Here is a 15,049-nt window from a genome sequence, read left to right as displayed (position 1 = left end):
AATTCAAGGTCAGGCTTTTTGAATGCCTGTACTTAGCCCAGAGCACCAAAAAAAGTCCTGGCTTCTGTTCACCCCTTCACTTGCCAGCCCTCTAGTGGCAAGTCACAATTGTGCGGGTCTGAGTTTAACCGGTGACTGCTCTGGAATAGCTCTAACTTTATGACAGCATAACTTTCCAAATCACAGAAGTATTTAGGACAGCATGTCCATCCAAAAACAAAGTGAGCGAGTGTGTGTGTGTGTGCGCGCGCGCGCATGCGCACACATGCTCACATGTGCATACACAAGCAGAGAATTTATCAGCTCTCTTCAAAAGAATACGTGTTGTACCTCATAGCTCTAGAATGGCAAAATCTAGTCTATTGTCTTCAAAAAGATTAATGTATCATTGACTGAAATTATAAATAATGAGTTTGTATATTAAAGTAACGGGCTTAATACTCAAAGTCAAAACTGAGTTCTGAAATGAGACGTGTTAAATTTTATCCCACTCTCTTCACCCCAGAAAGCATTAATCTTCCTCTGGAAACTAAACATGTACAAATTATTTATAAATCTCAATTTGGGTTTAATTACACCATTGATTTTAAAGTAAAAGCACACCCTACTATATTACCACTAATGAAGCCATTGTGCCTCTGTGTAGGCTTCCAGCAACAACCACCAACCATAATGTGCTAAACAGCATACAGAATGTGCTAATGCTATATCTCAAGCATACTAATATACTATCTGACAGCCTGCATGTCATCACGTCATGTAAAATACTTTCAAGCAGTGCTCGAGTGCCCTCTGCTGGCTCTCTAATATTATATATTAGATTTGAGATTAAGTAGTGAACATCTTTTCTATCCTATTAATGTATAATGCATGGTTCAAATAATTGCCTGCTATTACCAATCATTTTTCTAGGCCTCAGGCCAACTAACACTGACTTTACTTATGTGAATAATATCAGTTGATGAGACCCTCAATCGGTTTAAGTCAACATGGCTGAATTCCTTTCAGTTGAGTACTGCCAATTCACAGCATCAAAGGCTCCGGCTAATTAACTTCAAAAAGCCTGCTCATGCTCAAGGTAAGTATATGCATATCTGCATGACCAGGCCCTCCTAATCAGTGACTGTTAACATTCATTTTGATAATTCAACAGACAATTTAAAACAAAGGACTTTAGTCCTGAAAACACACAAAAAAGAATACAAACAAAATAAGTTTAATTAGACTGGAGAACACAAAAATCCAAAAAAAAAAAAATCAGAAAGTTCTAAGTGAAGGCTGAAAATTCATCTCAAATCCCGCAAGCCCCTGTGCACGTGTTTAATCCTAAACACAAGGAACTCTTGCACAAGAAGTTAAGCATCTACATGTAAATCTGTAGGACTGATGTAGGCCTTTGTCTGTGATTCTCCAATGAACCTGAATGTGTAAGTTCCTACTAGCATGCCTGAAGAAGTGTGTTTGTGCCTGAAAGCTTGCAAAGAACAAATTTTCCAACTATTTAGTAAGGCTGTGCAAAATTTTCCCAACCGTTTTGATTCAACATTGTTCTGACTCATTTCGAGGTCGAAACAGCAAAATTAAAACGAAATAAAGGGTGTCAAAACAGCCTCAAAACAAAATGAGGCTAGTTGAAACATTTTGAAAGTCAAAACGTTTTGACCATAGGGCTGGGGATAGGAAGTCAGTCCAGCTGACCCCATCCCTGGCTGATCTAGCGAAACATCAAAACAGAGTCGAAACAGGTGTACACTTTCGACGGAACAAAATGGAACAACTGTTTCAAATCGAAATTAAATTCAATACGAAATGCTGTTCTGTCCAAACCTCAAAACTCAAGGCAAAAGGGAACAGTGCCGTTTCGCACAGCCCTATTTAGTTGATCTAATAAAAGATATCGCATCTACTCAAAGAACCTTGCCTGCCTATGTCCTTAGAGCAACACAGCTACAACCAACAACCCTAACTTCTTACTGAATGTGAATATCATCTGGGTTCCTAACACCCTTAGACTGCTCCGATGGTTTTAGCTCTCATCTTAAACTTGTGCTGTGAGCCTCTATGTAAGGGGCATAGTGTAATCTTAGCTCAGCACACGACTGCTGCACAGTCTTCTCAACAGCACCCTTCAGTGTAGAGTAAAATTATATTTTAGCTATAATTTTCATTTTTTCAATGTTTATTTATTTTTTAAAAACATTACTTATGTCACAGAAGTGAGCTTATCCTTCAAAATGAAATAATGGCAGATATGGAAAAATCAGGGGACAGCAATTTTGTAAAGATTCCAATATAAGTCTTCAAAATCAAGCACCCAGAAGTCAAGAATGAAAGTTGCCTGCATCATCTAGTGGTTGTCCATTTTGATAGTCTGATAATCTGATAGTTACCTGCTGGTTTCTCCACCCTGGAGGCATCTACATTTGTGCTTTACTACAGTTGATTATTAGCACCAGAGTGAAGCATCACCCTCTACTGGCACGGTGCTTTTAGGCCACAGTAAACTAATTAACTCCACCGTAGGATAGTACTGCCCGAGTCAAGTACTATCCTACAGTGGAGTTAGTGTGCCACAATGTACACTAGATGGTGACTGGGGCTAGGGCATAAGGGTGCTATAGTGCAGGGGCTGACTGCTGGCTAGCCCAGCACTGTGGCACCCTCATGCCCCAGCCAGCCCCTCTGCGGCCCACTGAGCTGGGTCGGAGTAGATATAGGCTGGCAGGCTGATCCCACAGGTCCTCTGGCAGCCAGGGCTGTGCTGCTCTGGCTCAATGTGCTGCAGTCCCGGGCACACGTGTAAACGCTGCACCCAACAACAATAAACTCTAGCGCAAACTGCACAGGAGTTTATTCAACATGTGTATTCAACAAGCCCACTGTCTCAGCTAGTTCAGATCAAAGCGATCAAAAGTAAATTCATCCATGCAGTTTTCCTGAAGCTTCATTTACTGCACAACGACCAATGGATATGAGTACAGATATTTTTTTAACCTCACAGGCTCTTCCACTATACTCCTTAGCATAGTGTTTGAGTACTCTACAAAACTTAATGAATTAGTCTTCACAACATCCCTATAGAACAGAGAATATCTACAATTCACCGATAGGCATGTGGCTTGGAGAAAGAACATGAAAGGAGTAGAGAAGGGCACTTAAAAATCACTTAAAGATATTATTATTACATTATTAATAATAATAACTTTAAGTGATTTTAAGTGCTTCTCTACCCCTTTCATGCTCCTCCTCTAAGCCACTTGCCTATCAATGAATTGTAGATATTATTATTAATAATGATGATGATGATAATTGTAACTGAAGCAACAAACAACATTAATAATAACAATAATATTTCACACTGCCCAAGAAGGCTCAGAGCAGCTTACAATAAAGGACACTAGATTAAAAAAACAACAGTAAATTCCCCAAATAACACCCGAAAGCTTGAAAACTTAATATATCTGATCAAACCAGATTTGAAGAGAAAAAATATCTGAGGAAATAAAACATCATTCTTATAGCACAATGAAATGCTAAATTTTATGGCCACCTTGGGAAGGGTGAAAAGTCAAAGTGACTGACAATAGGATTAAACACACTAAAAGCTCCAAGTAGAAACTAAATGCAAGAAACCACAGGTTGGGGAGTGTAAGTATTTTCATTAGATTCCAGGGACAGACTACAAAATCTATGTGCATCACCCCTTCAGTGCAGGTCAGATTTATCATCTCCTTTTGTAAAGTGCTTTGAGTTCCTTGGGTAAAAAGTACAATTATAAACATAAGATACTGTTGTTTCAGTAACAGACTGCACTTCCTATTGAAGGGAGCTTAACTATATACACTTATCATGACATCAATCAGTATAAGAACAAGTAACGCTGATTAAGAAAAAGGCAGAAGACTCTTTCGCCACCAAACGCTGCAGTGATTAATGCTCACCATAAACTGAACCACATCTTCAGGTCTGTGTTTTGCCGACTTGAATGCAGCTAGTCGGGTGACAGCTACAATGTGATATTCCACATGGCCGGACATCATCTTCCCATGGATTTCCTGGTACTTTGGCACTGACAGATCTATCCCTGTGTGAGCATTCTGGACTTGCCTAAACAGTGAAACAGGAAACACAGCTCAAACACGGACAGCACTGACTGATTCACTCGTAGACAGCACGATAAAAAGCCCAGTGAAGTCAATGAATGAGGCTCCCACTTCAGTGGGCTTTGGACTGAATCTTAGCCCATACCTGTTCCTAGTCAATGAAAATAGGACTTAGCAAAATAGAATCAACTGTGGTATGAAAGGAAAAAAAAGTGTTGCTTCATGCAAAGGAGTTCATAGTAGTAACAACTATATTAAACTTAAACAGGAAATTTGCAGACGTAACGCAATTGTCAGGATGGAAGAGTGTGCTGCATTCATTCTAAACCAGGAACTTTAAGTCTGATGCCTCCAAAACAAAACCTTTCCAATATATTGTGACAGTCCCAGACTTAAGTCCAAAGGCAAAATGTTCACAGGTATTTAGGCACCCAGAGATACAGACTTGCCTCTAGTGAGAATTTCTAAAGCACCAAACCAATTGACTCCCACCAATATCGGCAAGAACATCCCAGGATTGTCAAAAGCACCTACCTCATTTGAATGGATAGCTTTATACTTTGCCTGATACTATTTATGATTGTTGGTAAAAGAAAAAAAATAGGTGAATCATCCTCCCCATTTCTTCTGGCCAATGGCTCCTAGTGTACATTGCATTTTCTAAAATGCATGCATCTGGTACAAAGGAGCATAAACTCCAGCTGGCTGAAGCGAAGCAGCAAAGCAGAGCATCCAAATCTCCTTACTCTGGTCTACAGGTTCACTCAGAATAAGTGCACAGAAGAAAATTATTCATAATTTGCTTGCCAGTCACATGTGAGATGGCAAGAGGATTGCAATCAGCCTCCATTACTGAAACATCAGTGGCTGCTCCTAATTCACAGCTTTCCTAATCCTTGGGTTCAAAGCAGACAAAATTATTAATGCTGCCACTATTGCTGCACAGGTTGATCTTTTGCCACACTGAATTATAGGAAGAAAACTGTACCTCGATTCTGTCCCAGTGTACACACGTAACGCCTCCAGACTACAAGGGAAATTCAAACAGGAATTCACTGAGAGAAGTCCAGCAGGCAGTGATATCCAGGAATTCAGACAATAAGACCATAAAAGTGCCTTCCAGCCTTACTAGATAAAATGTTGCATCCAGCTAAAATTCACAGGCAGCCATACACAACCCTGCTTACATTAGCTAAGTTCCCAGTAATGATTGACAGCACAGTCCCGGTCCTGATGACATCAACAGAAGTTTTGTTGGGGGACCCATCTTTACTTGGATCCCTGGTATCCGAAGCCAGATCTACTTTTAAGCTAATATTTTCAGAGTTTAGGTCTGCAGACCTCTGAACTGTGCACAGCTTAGGTGTGATTTTCAGACTTAAAACCCTGGAATTTTCTGTTTATGATACAGCCACTTGTTTGGAAACAGATTGTGTATCTTCCTTTTTACTTGCCAGCTTTGATACAGGTGAGGAACTGAGAGAGACTAAGGTCAGATTCATAAAAGGACTTATATATCTAAAGTACAGTGTAGACTGACCTTAGGCAGCTAAGTCCAAGACTGCAAGTAACAACCTCATCTAATCATTTATAAGCATGTGAAAATTGCAGACCTCTATGTTTTTAACAGTAATTACTTAGGTACCTAAGTTCACATCAAGAGGCATGGCCATCTTGGCTGAGCTGAGCATCTTAGCACCTATCTCCTGCCTAACGCGATTTGGGATTCACAAATTAGACATCTCCCTGCCTCAGTCCCTCCACGGCCACATTCAGAAGGGCTGTTTTTGTCAGACCTAACATACACCAACACCAATGAGGTCATCACCAAGCACAGCCCTCAGCCACTTTCATTAAAAAACATTACTTTTTATATTATTATAACAGGATAATCTTATGTCATGTAATGCCCTAGTGGCTAGAAACCTTGCTTAGGAAGAGGGAAACCTGAGACGGCTTATATGTCTTGCATTAGAGTGTCATAGGATAAAATGCAAAGAAGTTTAGTAACAGGGATCCGAAACCCAGGACTCTTCTCTTTCAGGGGATTACCCACACTGCTGAGCTATAATGTCATGCTCCTGAATGTGTCCTCTCCTTCTAGCCATATGACTCTGGCTGTCCTTGATACCCAGCAGGAAAGCAGTAGATACAAGAGATTAAAATGAAGTAGTTTATCAACACAGACCATGATCCTTATAATATCCAAGGTTCATTCCCCTCCTCCTCATATCCACCACAGCCAGAAAGCTACCACCGTCTACCATAGAGCCTGGGCTGCTTGCAACAGGCCACGGGGAGGCTGCAAACACCTGCACCAAGGTCTGCGGAAGCCCGGCCTGGCTCATTGCTGATGGCGGGCGCACAGGTGCCTAGGGCAGGTGGCAGGGTTGGGGCCATGGCTGTGCTACCACAACAAAGATCACACCCCTTGTGGCTCCCTTGCTGTCTGTTCCTGGCACATCAACTTCCTGTAGGTTGGGGTGTTTTTGGCACCTCAGCTAAAGATGCTTAAACCAAGGGTACGGATTCTTACCCCATTACCTGAACTAGCTTTTATAACCAGTAAGCCATGAAACGTATTAAACCCACCTTGCCGACCCCAGCAGTACCCATCTTTGTTTCTTCCCCTTCCCTACCCTTTGTATTCTACTCACTGCCTCCTAGAAACTCTGCTTCCTCCAGACCCTTCAGCTAACGCATCTCTGATTAGTCGATAAGGTGCAAATCTATCCTGTCTTCTGTCTGACTTCAGATAAACATGACTAACTACCTCTCTCTGCTCTCGATACACAGGACCACAGCTTCACCACAAAGTGCTCTCATGGGAGAAGGCCGACAAACTCCCAGGTAGAGGAGATCATTAACCCTTGACCTTCCACTCCCAGAACAAGTGCTCTAACCACTAGCACATTACAGAGCAAACAGCACCACTGCTGCCTTCTCTGCCAGCTGTGTTAAAAAAAAAAAAAGTAGGAACCATCTGGCTTAAGTTAGGCCCCTGTGTATAGAAGGGGGTTTCAAGCTATGGATCCTAGTCTCACAAAGGCACTTAGGACTTTGGGCTAAGGCACCTAAATCCAAAACAAGGCCAAGATTTCAGACACATCCCTCACTTCAGCTTCAATTTTCCATTTGTGTGGCTTGGGCATACAACAGGCTAGCTGTGGTGCAGCGTTTCTCAACCAGCGTGCTGCAAAAGCCTTTTACAGGTGCGACAATATTTACATTGTTAGATGCACAAATACCTACGTGTGCTTCATGCGATAAATGTAGCAATTTTTAATCGGAATCCACAAATTCAAAAAAAGTTCGGACCTGTTGTGACCTTTCTGCATTCTTTGCCAAGAAAGAATCTATTATTTTCCCTATAGTCAAGCAACAAATGAAAGCTGAGAACTGGGATTTTCCCTTGGTGCCCTTGAGTCTCATAAGGTTGAGAACCACCGCTATAGTGAATCCCAGTCCTAGGCACCTGACTTTTCCCGTTTGTGCATAGCGACCTTATGTGCCTAGCTCAGGTTTGTAAACTCCATTCTGGGAGCTGAGCAACTAAAAGACAAGCTTGGTGATGCTCAGTCCCTCTGTATACCTTATGGACCCTCAGTCCCTACATGTCTTGTCTAAGATCACACAATGAATCTGTGGAAGAGCAGGACACTGAGCCTGTGTTTCCTCTATCCTCGAGAAACATCCTGACAACTAAACCAACCATTCTTTAATAACATGAACAACAAACCACCCTGAAGATACAACTTCATTGTTGCTTTGCAGCATCATATTAATGTTTGTGACAGAGATCTGAAAAACTGAGCAGTACAGTACATGGGGTATGAGGTTCAAAAACACCCTGATTTTTACAGAAAGCCTTTATTTATGAAATACGCAATCGTTCCTAGAGAATGTAAGAGAGAGATTGTAGCCCAGTTTCCAAATGGATAGGGGATCCAAAGGATAAATCAATGTGCTCCATAAATGTGTGTAAAGTGCTAGGTACAAAAAAAATGTGGGGGCCTCCACTCATGTAAAACTGGTGCAGCTGCTTAGGCCAATTTTATAAAATGAGGATCTGGCCCTACATTGTAAACTGATTTGAAAGCACTTTTCATTTATACCAAGGGGAGCTGAGAACTGCAATGCAGTATAAGCATCCAAAAACAGTGCTAGAAACAGCACGATCTTTTTTCACAGCAATTTAAAAAATAGAAAGAGAAGTATAAATATCAGAGCGGAAAGAATCTCACCAAGTAAACATCACATAGACAGAGGCCCAGATGGTAACAATAATAATAATTCAGATAGAAAATGTGAAGTGGACACGTAGTCCTAGAAGCTAATGAAACAGGGATCAATCAAATGACAAGAAAGCCAGGTTAACGATAGTATGAACAGCCTTATATTAGGATTGTCTTGATGTTGCATCTTTCAACAGTCTTATGAAAAATAATTTCAGAAAGTTTAGTATAAATTCTGTTTCACCACTTCTCCCATCCATTTTGGATTTTGTCCATCTCCTATTATTTTAGTCAATGCCTGTTTAATATGAAGTGCAAAATCAAACTAGTCTGATAACTTGGGTGTTCTTTTGGAAGTGCTCAAATTCCTTTTCAACCTTCTAAACTAAAGAGGAGTTAATTTTACAACAGCAGGCCTCGAAGTGATCTCAGCTCATTGGCTAATTGACTTTACTAGGGCTGCCATGAAGTAAAAATCAGAATTTGGCCCACACTTTACATTATTTGCATGAGTCTACTTCATCCATATGTAAACAATGTATGTTTCTTCTTCAACAGCAGCCAATAATGGCCACTAATGGAAGACCTGCTAGCAACATCTTGTGCGATTCTTTTAAAATATAAATTTACATTGGAGAAAACACTCTCCAGATGTTTACTCACTGCAGAGTTATGAGGGCAGCTGTAAGAGTTAGTCAACAACTCAGTAAACAGGTACTGATGACTCTGGTAATAGATCTTTAGACATACAATATGTAATGAATTCATAAAGTAATCTGTTCCTCCCTCACCAATAATAGAAGGGAAAAGTAGTGATAAACCATCCATCATTATTTTGGCCTCTTCCTTCCAGAGAACTGTTCTTTCTTTCTAGATGAAATCTAGCAGCCAGTCAATGGAATTTAAATTAAGACATCAACTGAATTCAAATACACTGGCAGGCAAACACCAGTGTGACTTCAAGAGCTACTTATCAGAGTTCTAAAGAGGATATCCGCTTAAAAATGACACATATGCCTGAACTTGTATTTTTACTTTGTCAGAAGTCTAACAGCTAAAATTATTATAACTAAGAAAGATTAGAGGGGAAGAGATATTTTATTTTCAGTCTGTTTGCTTTGCGCATTTGACAGCGCTTTGGTTTGGTCAGTTTTCCCACCGCTGTTTCCCAGGTGGTATCAGTTTCCTCTATTCTCTTTCTCCTTGCACTGTAATTCTAAAATACACAAGGACTGGCAGGGAAACTCAGGGAAATGAAATCCATTACCTGAAACTGATTCTAATTACTGTAATAGTCTAGGTTTGAAAATGATTATTCCTAATGGAGCCCAATTCATTTTGTACAATTATTATTTGAATGCTAGTAGCATCTAGGGGCCCCAGCTCACAAAAGTGCTCCACTACGCTTGAGTACAGAGAGTAAGAATATGCCTAAACTGCAGAGCGGGATACCAGAGCAGTCCAGCTGTGGTAGCACAGAGTCCACGTGGGTTATTTACCTTGTATTTCAGGTGGATCAATCAGGACCTGTATACCTACACTGTTGTAATAAAGGAGTGGACACGCAACATTCAGCTCTGCACCTCTGTAACTCACCAGTATCTGAATCCAGTGGAGTACGTCTCCGGCAAGAACCTAGTTACACTAAGTGGGTTCTGTCTGACGTTCATCCTGGGCTAGTGATTTGCTTAAGGCAAATGGGTTATCACCTGTTCCCCCATCATCTGGTGGCAACGTGCTGTAGGAGTTACCTGCTTTATGCAATAGTACCTGGGGTAACATCACACTGTCCACTCTGGCTCAGGTCAGAATTCACAGTATTTTACATATTCACGGTATTTTAAATTCATTTTAAATTGTGTGTGTGTGTATATATATATATATATATATTGGCCATACCAGTAGAATATAAACCAAAATAAAATGGGATGCTTGCTAATGCACATCTGATAAGGTGCATGCAATTTTTTCCCTGTATTTTGAGAATTATTAGGATTTGAATAGAGCCTCGGGATGCTACTTTCTGATGAAGTCTGCTGCATAAAGCACTATCTGAATATGGAACAAAAGGGCAGTAGTCACTTTTTGTTTCTCAGGTGCTAGAAAATGTTACCTAAGGCCTCGGTCCTGCAAGCATTTAGGTATGAAGTTACACTTACTACCACAAGCAAATCTCATTACCAGTGGAACAGCTTGTGGTAGCACAGATAACGTGTACATGTTTGCAGGACTGGTACCTAGTCTAAAGCCCAGAAAACATCAGCGTGAAGGAAGCTACATGTACAATTGAAGGATCCAGGTCAGAGCTCCAAAATAGATCTGGCCCAGTCTTACTGAGCCATGTGCTTAAATTGTTTCTGCCCAGACAGCAAACAGAACTACTGATGTGCTAAAAGACAGGTGTGTGATTAAGAATCCTGCAGTCTGGGCCTTATTTTCGGATGACACTTCAGTTACATCAAACCGACTTTCATAAGGTCTTAACTTTTTTTCTGCTGGAAAAACATCTGCGCTTTCACTCAACCTAAAAAGTCAAATAACAAGAATTTAGGTACAAACTCTGTTAGCTGTTTTTAGGGTAACATGAAAATAAATCCTTGCTTACTATTTAAAACGACACCTGCATTAGTTTATGCTGTTATTTTTGCTTACCAGTAATCAGAAAGCCCCATGCAGCCAGCAGCGCCACAGAAAAAAAGGACCTTTCAGCAAACCTGCCACAAAACTCATTCTTCAGGTGAAAGAAACTTTTACTAAATCTAGAAAAATACACTGGCTGTAGTTTGAGATGACTTGCTGGTTGCAGCCGTGTTGGTTGAAGGAGATAGCTCTTTAAGTAAATGTGATGTCTTATTGGGGATATATTTGGTAGCCATGTTGGTCTGAGACAAAAACAAATGCAAAAAAACCAAGAGATCTAGATTTTTGCATATCTTTTATTAGGCAGGCAAGGTTCTTTGAGATGTGGTATCTTTTATCAAACCAGCTGCGTAGTTGGGGAAAAAAAGATCTTAGGAAGCTTTCAGGTGCAATCACCCTTCATCAGGCCAAGGGAGTCTCTGCTGGTCTGAGACTCACGAGGAAACTGGTTGCTTATTCCCAGTCCCTTATTCCTTAAACCCGGTTTCTGTTTAAGAGCTGTTTGGGACAGACCCCCAGTGGCACTGGGAGGAGGTTGGGGCTGGCACAAGATATATTTTGCCCCATAATTCCATTTTAATCTAACCTTCATTTAGGTCTCTGTCTCTATAGATAGATAGAGATCAAGATAGATACAGATCGATAAATACACGTACTAATATATACCTCTATGCACACACACACACACACGCACTTGATATGGGATATTATTTTACATATTAATTAATATATACATAGAGCTAATGAAAGTCTCTGTTTTCAGAATGTGTAATTTAATAATAATAACAAGTTTGTACTGAGTATAGGTTTGCTTTGAAAAAGGAACCAGGAATAAGGAACCACCTTCAGCCTCATCTGAGGCTCCAAGGAATAAAAGAAGCTAAAACCGTGACAGGATGTCAGTGAAAATGTAAATAGATGGGAATTACGAAAACAAAAGGTAAAGCATGGGGTGGGGGGACAAAAGTTGAAGGTGAGTCCAAGGCTGTCAGCCCTGTTGGTCTGGGACAAAAAGAAATGCAAAAAAATCTAGACCTGCTGGTTCCCAAACGATACCTGGTATAAGACCAACTGAGAAAGCCCCCTCCCCCCGCCAAATATATATATATATCTTTTTTTCTGTGAGTCAAGAGTAAAGGCAAGTCAGGGAGACACTACAGCTTTCAGGAGAACAACCACACATGAGGTAAACGACATCTTTTAGGTAAATGTAACGCAACATTTCTCACACCGACTCAGTCTGTGGCTGGTCTCGTCACAGCCCCCACCCGGCCCGGCCCTGCGTCTCCTCGGCCCGGTCACTTCACCACGCAACTCCGCTCCTGTCCGCCTGCCTCCCCGCTGCCTCTACCGGCCCTCGAAGCCTCTTGTCGGTGGGCCCCGGGCACCCCGCGGCCTGTACAAGGCCCGAAAGGCCCCGGGCCTCTCCCTCCGGGACCGCTCACCTGGTGGTGCCCAGCACGGCGGGCGCGGCGCTGTGCTGCATGGCGCGGGCTCCTACCCCGTGGGGAGAAGGAAGGAAAAAGCTTTAAAAAAAAATGACTGTTAAAAAAATAATAGAAAAAAAAACCGGAAGCGTAGTCGGCAGGAGTCGAACCTGCGCGGGGAGACCCCAATGGATTTCTAGTCCATCGCCTTAACCACTCGGCCACGACTACATCTATCACTACTCGTGCCTCCACGCATTCTACCATCTCCCGCCTGCGCTGTGTCTGCTCCTGGGAGGGGGCGGGGCTAGGACAAGCCCAGCCCGTGGGTGTGCACACACAGATATACACACGGAAATCGGAGTTACAAATAGGAGATATCTCATTATAAATATATGTTATCACTATATAGCATATAAACATAAGAGATATATGTCGCTATATAGCATATAAACACAGAGATGGCAGAAACCACTGCCGGTGGCCCTAAGCAGTTTCAAGGATTTCACTGGGTTTTATTAAAACAGAACCAAATGAGTCTCTGCCCTGAACAGAGCAAGCCACTGAATGCATATAACAAGCCATAAATATCCATATACACAAAAGTGGGAGTTATAAAGACATGTATACTAATATAGGGGATATTTATAAATCGATATACAGTATATGTAGGTATATCTATCTACTTACACATAGATTCAGTACACACAGCTCTCACCTGGCTCCATATAGCAACCCACTAAGTTTTGCACAACAGCACTCTTTCTTTCACTATTATATAGATATATATAAAAGACATTTTTTTAATATATAGGCATATATATCAACACACACACACACAAATGCGGGTTACAAATAGGAGAAAAAATATACATAAAACAATCTCTCTATATGGATATATCTCACTACCCTTAACATAGCAATCCACTAAATGAAATGTCTCTTATTCCTGATGCAGCAGTTTTGTACAACACCACTTTTACACTACTGTAAGTGTACATATATAGACACATCTTTATATGTATGTGTACCTATCTACCCATCTATAGAGACAGATATATCTCTCTGTCTCTATAGATGGGTAGATAGGTACACACATACCTATATACCTATACACATACACACACAAATGGGAATTACAAATAGGAGATATATATTTATACGTCTATGTATATATATATAGATAGATAGATAGATAGAGATATCTCACAGCCCTCAGTATAGCAATCCACTAAATGAAATGCTTCCTATTTGTGCTGCAGCAGTTTTACACTGAGGCACTGGCCAATCATCCCCCTCTCCAGGGGCGCGGTGGGTTTCACACCAAGCTGCACCCTCCCTGAAGCTGTATTTGTAATTCTGATCTAGTCTGCCTTGATTCTGTAGAACTGAGGGGGGGAAAAGCAAACAAAAACCCCAAATATTTTATTAAAACGTAAGACCTGATTTTCCTGATCCTGACCTTTGGCTTAGTCCTAGACTATTTACCAAGTGTTACACATTACATTGACACTACATTGACACCTGATCCATCACTTGAACAACTCTTTGTCATTAGGAAACCCCAAAAGTAACTGCATCTGGCAACAAAATACCACACTGGACAATTACCACCATACAACTGCTCTGGCCAGACCTTGTTCCTCCCGGCCTCTCCTCCGGCCTCCCGGGTTCTGAAATGGCCCCAGCAACACAGGCTAGTACTTCCTGGTGGAGAACTCCCAGCCCTTTGAGCACTTCCTAATTCATTTGGAAAGGAGAAAGCTGTATGCTAGAGAGACCTAACTACCCCCAGATAAGTCTGTGCTGTTGGAATCTCTCTCTCAACTGCATCGGTATCCAATCTGGTTATTCTGATAACAAGATGTACCTGGCATCTCACCTTCTGAGATAGCTAAAACAGAGGTGACTGGAGTCTCTGAATAGCAAGTAACTGCTAAGATATGTCCCTTTCTGCAGAACCCTTATCATTCAGTCCAATTAGATCACCAATTATAATATGTAAGAGGCAAGGATTTTTGTAGGTAGTATCTTTTATTGGACCAGCTGCATGGGCAGGATGGACCCCGACACATTTCCAAATGCAATGTATTCTTTTTAAATCTATCCCAACAATGCAGTTGCTCCCATAAAAGATATCCACAAAAAACTTTGCCTCTTCCATAATTCCTGAATCTTCATGACTTCAACATCACTCCAGCACTACCAAAACCATAATAATACATTTTCGCATACATGAATTTGACACTCCTCAAACTGAGGTACTTAATTTAGCTTCATAGCAGGCTTCCGCTCCCTACCTGCTAAGGTGCTTCATCTTTCACCTGGCAAGGGGCTGTGCATATCTGTGTATGCACGTGCATGTGCGTACATGCATGTGTGTATGTGTGTGAGAGAGAGAGTCCCTGTGGGTTTTTTTCTCTAAAATCCTAGGTCCAAATCATATGACGACAAAGCTAACATGTTTAATGATTTCTTTGCATCTGTCTTCCTAAGTAGGGACCAGAACAGTCACCTCCCTACTGGGCCCCCCCTTGGGCCCCAGGGGAGGCACACCTGGGCCAAGGGTTAGTGAGGAACCAGTTAGGGAACTTCTGGAGGGACTGGATGTATTCAAGTCAGCCGGCCCGGACGATCTCCACCC

At 41.5% G+C, this 15,049-nt stretch overlaps 1 protein-coding gene and 1 non-coding gene across 4 annotated transcripts in view; both read right to left on the bottom strand.

Annotated features, from left to right (window-relative positions):
* The window catches only part of HS1BP3 (HCLS1 binding protein 3), a 79,052-nt gene extending 66,399 nt beyond the window's left edge, over window positions 1-12,653 (bottom strand). The window contains exons 1-2 of one of the 3 annotated variants that reach the window (XR_016439938.1): window positions 12,424-12,652; window positions 3,942-4,107 (exon numbers count right to left, since the gene is read on the bottom strand). Coding sequence is in view for 2 of the 3 variants with exons in the window: in XM_090031634.1 (XP_089887760.1) it covers window positions 3,942-4,107; window positions 12,424-12,464 (207 nt within the window). In the remaining variant the exon portion in view is untranslated. Of the gene's footprint in view, window positions 1-3,941; window positions 4,108-12,423 lie in introns of all 3 variants that reach the window. The other 2 variants (XM_090031634.1, XM_090031630.1) reach the window with 2 other exon arrangements.
* Window positions 12,555-12,636, bottom strand: TRNAS-AGA (transfer RNA serine (anticodon AGA)). Its single transcript has one exon. It is a non-coding gene; the product is annotated as a tRNA-Ser (tRNA).
* Window positions 12,654-15,049: the final 2,396 nt, after the last annotated feature.

This window comes from Crocodylus siamensis, chromosome 1 (genome assembly GCF_052110815.1).
Source record: "Crocodylus siamensis isolate JL-2025a chromosome 1, ASM5211081v1, whole genome shotgun sequence".
Lineage (NCBI taxonomy): Eukaryota > Metazoa > Chordata > Crocodylia > Crocodylidae > Crocodylus > Crocodylus siamensis.
The sequence above is the reverse complement of the archived record's forward strand: the minus strand, read 5'-3'. Positions and strand labels throughout refer to the sequence as shown.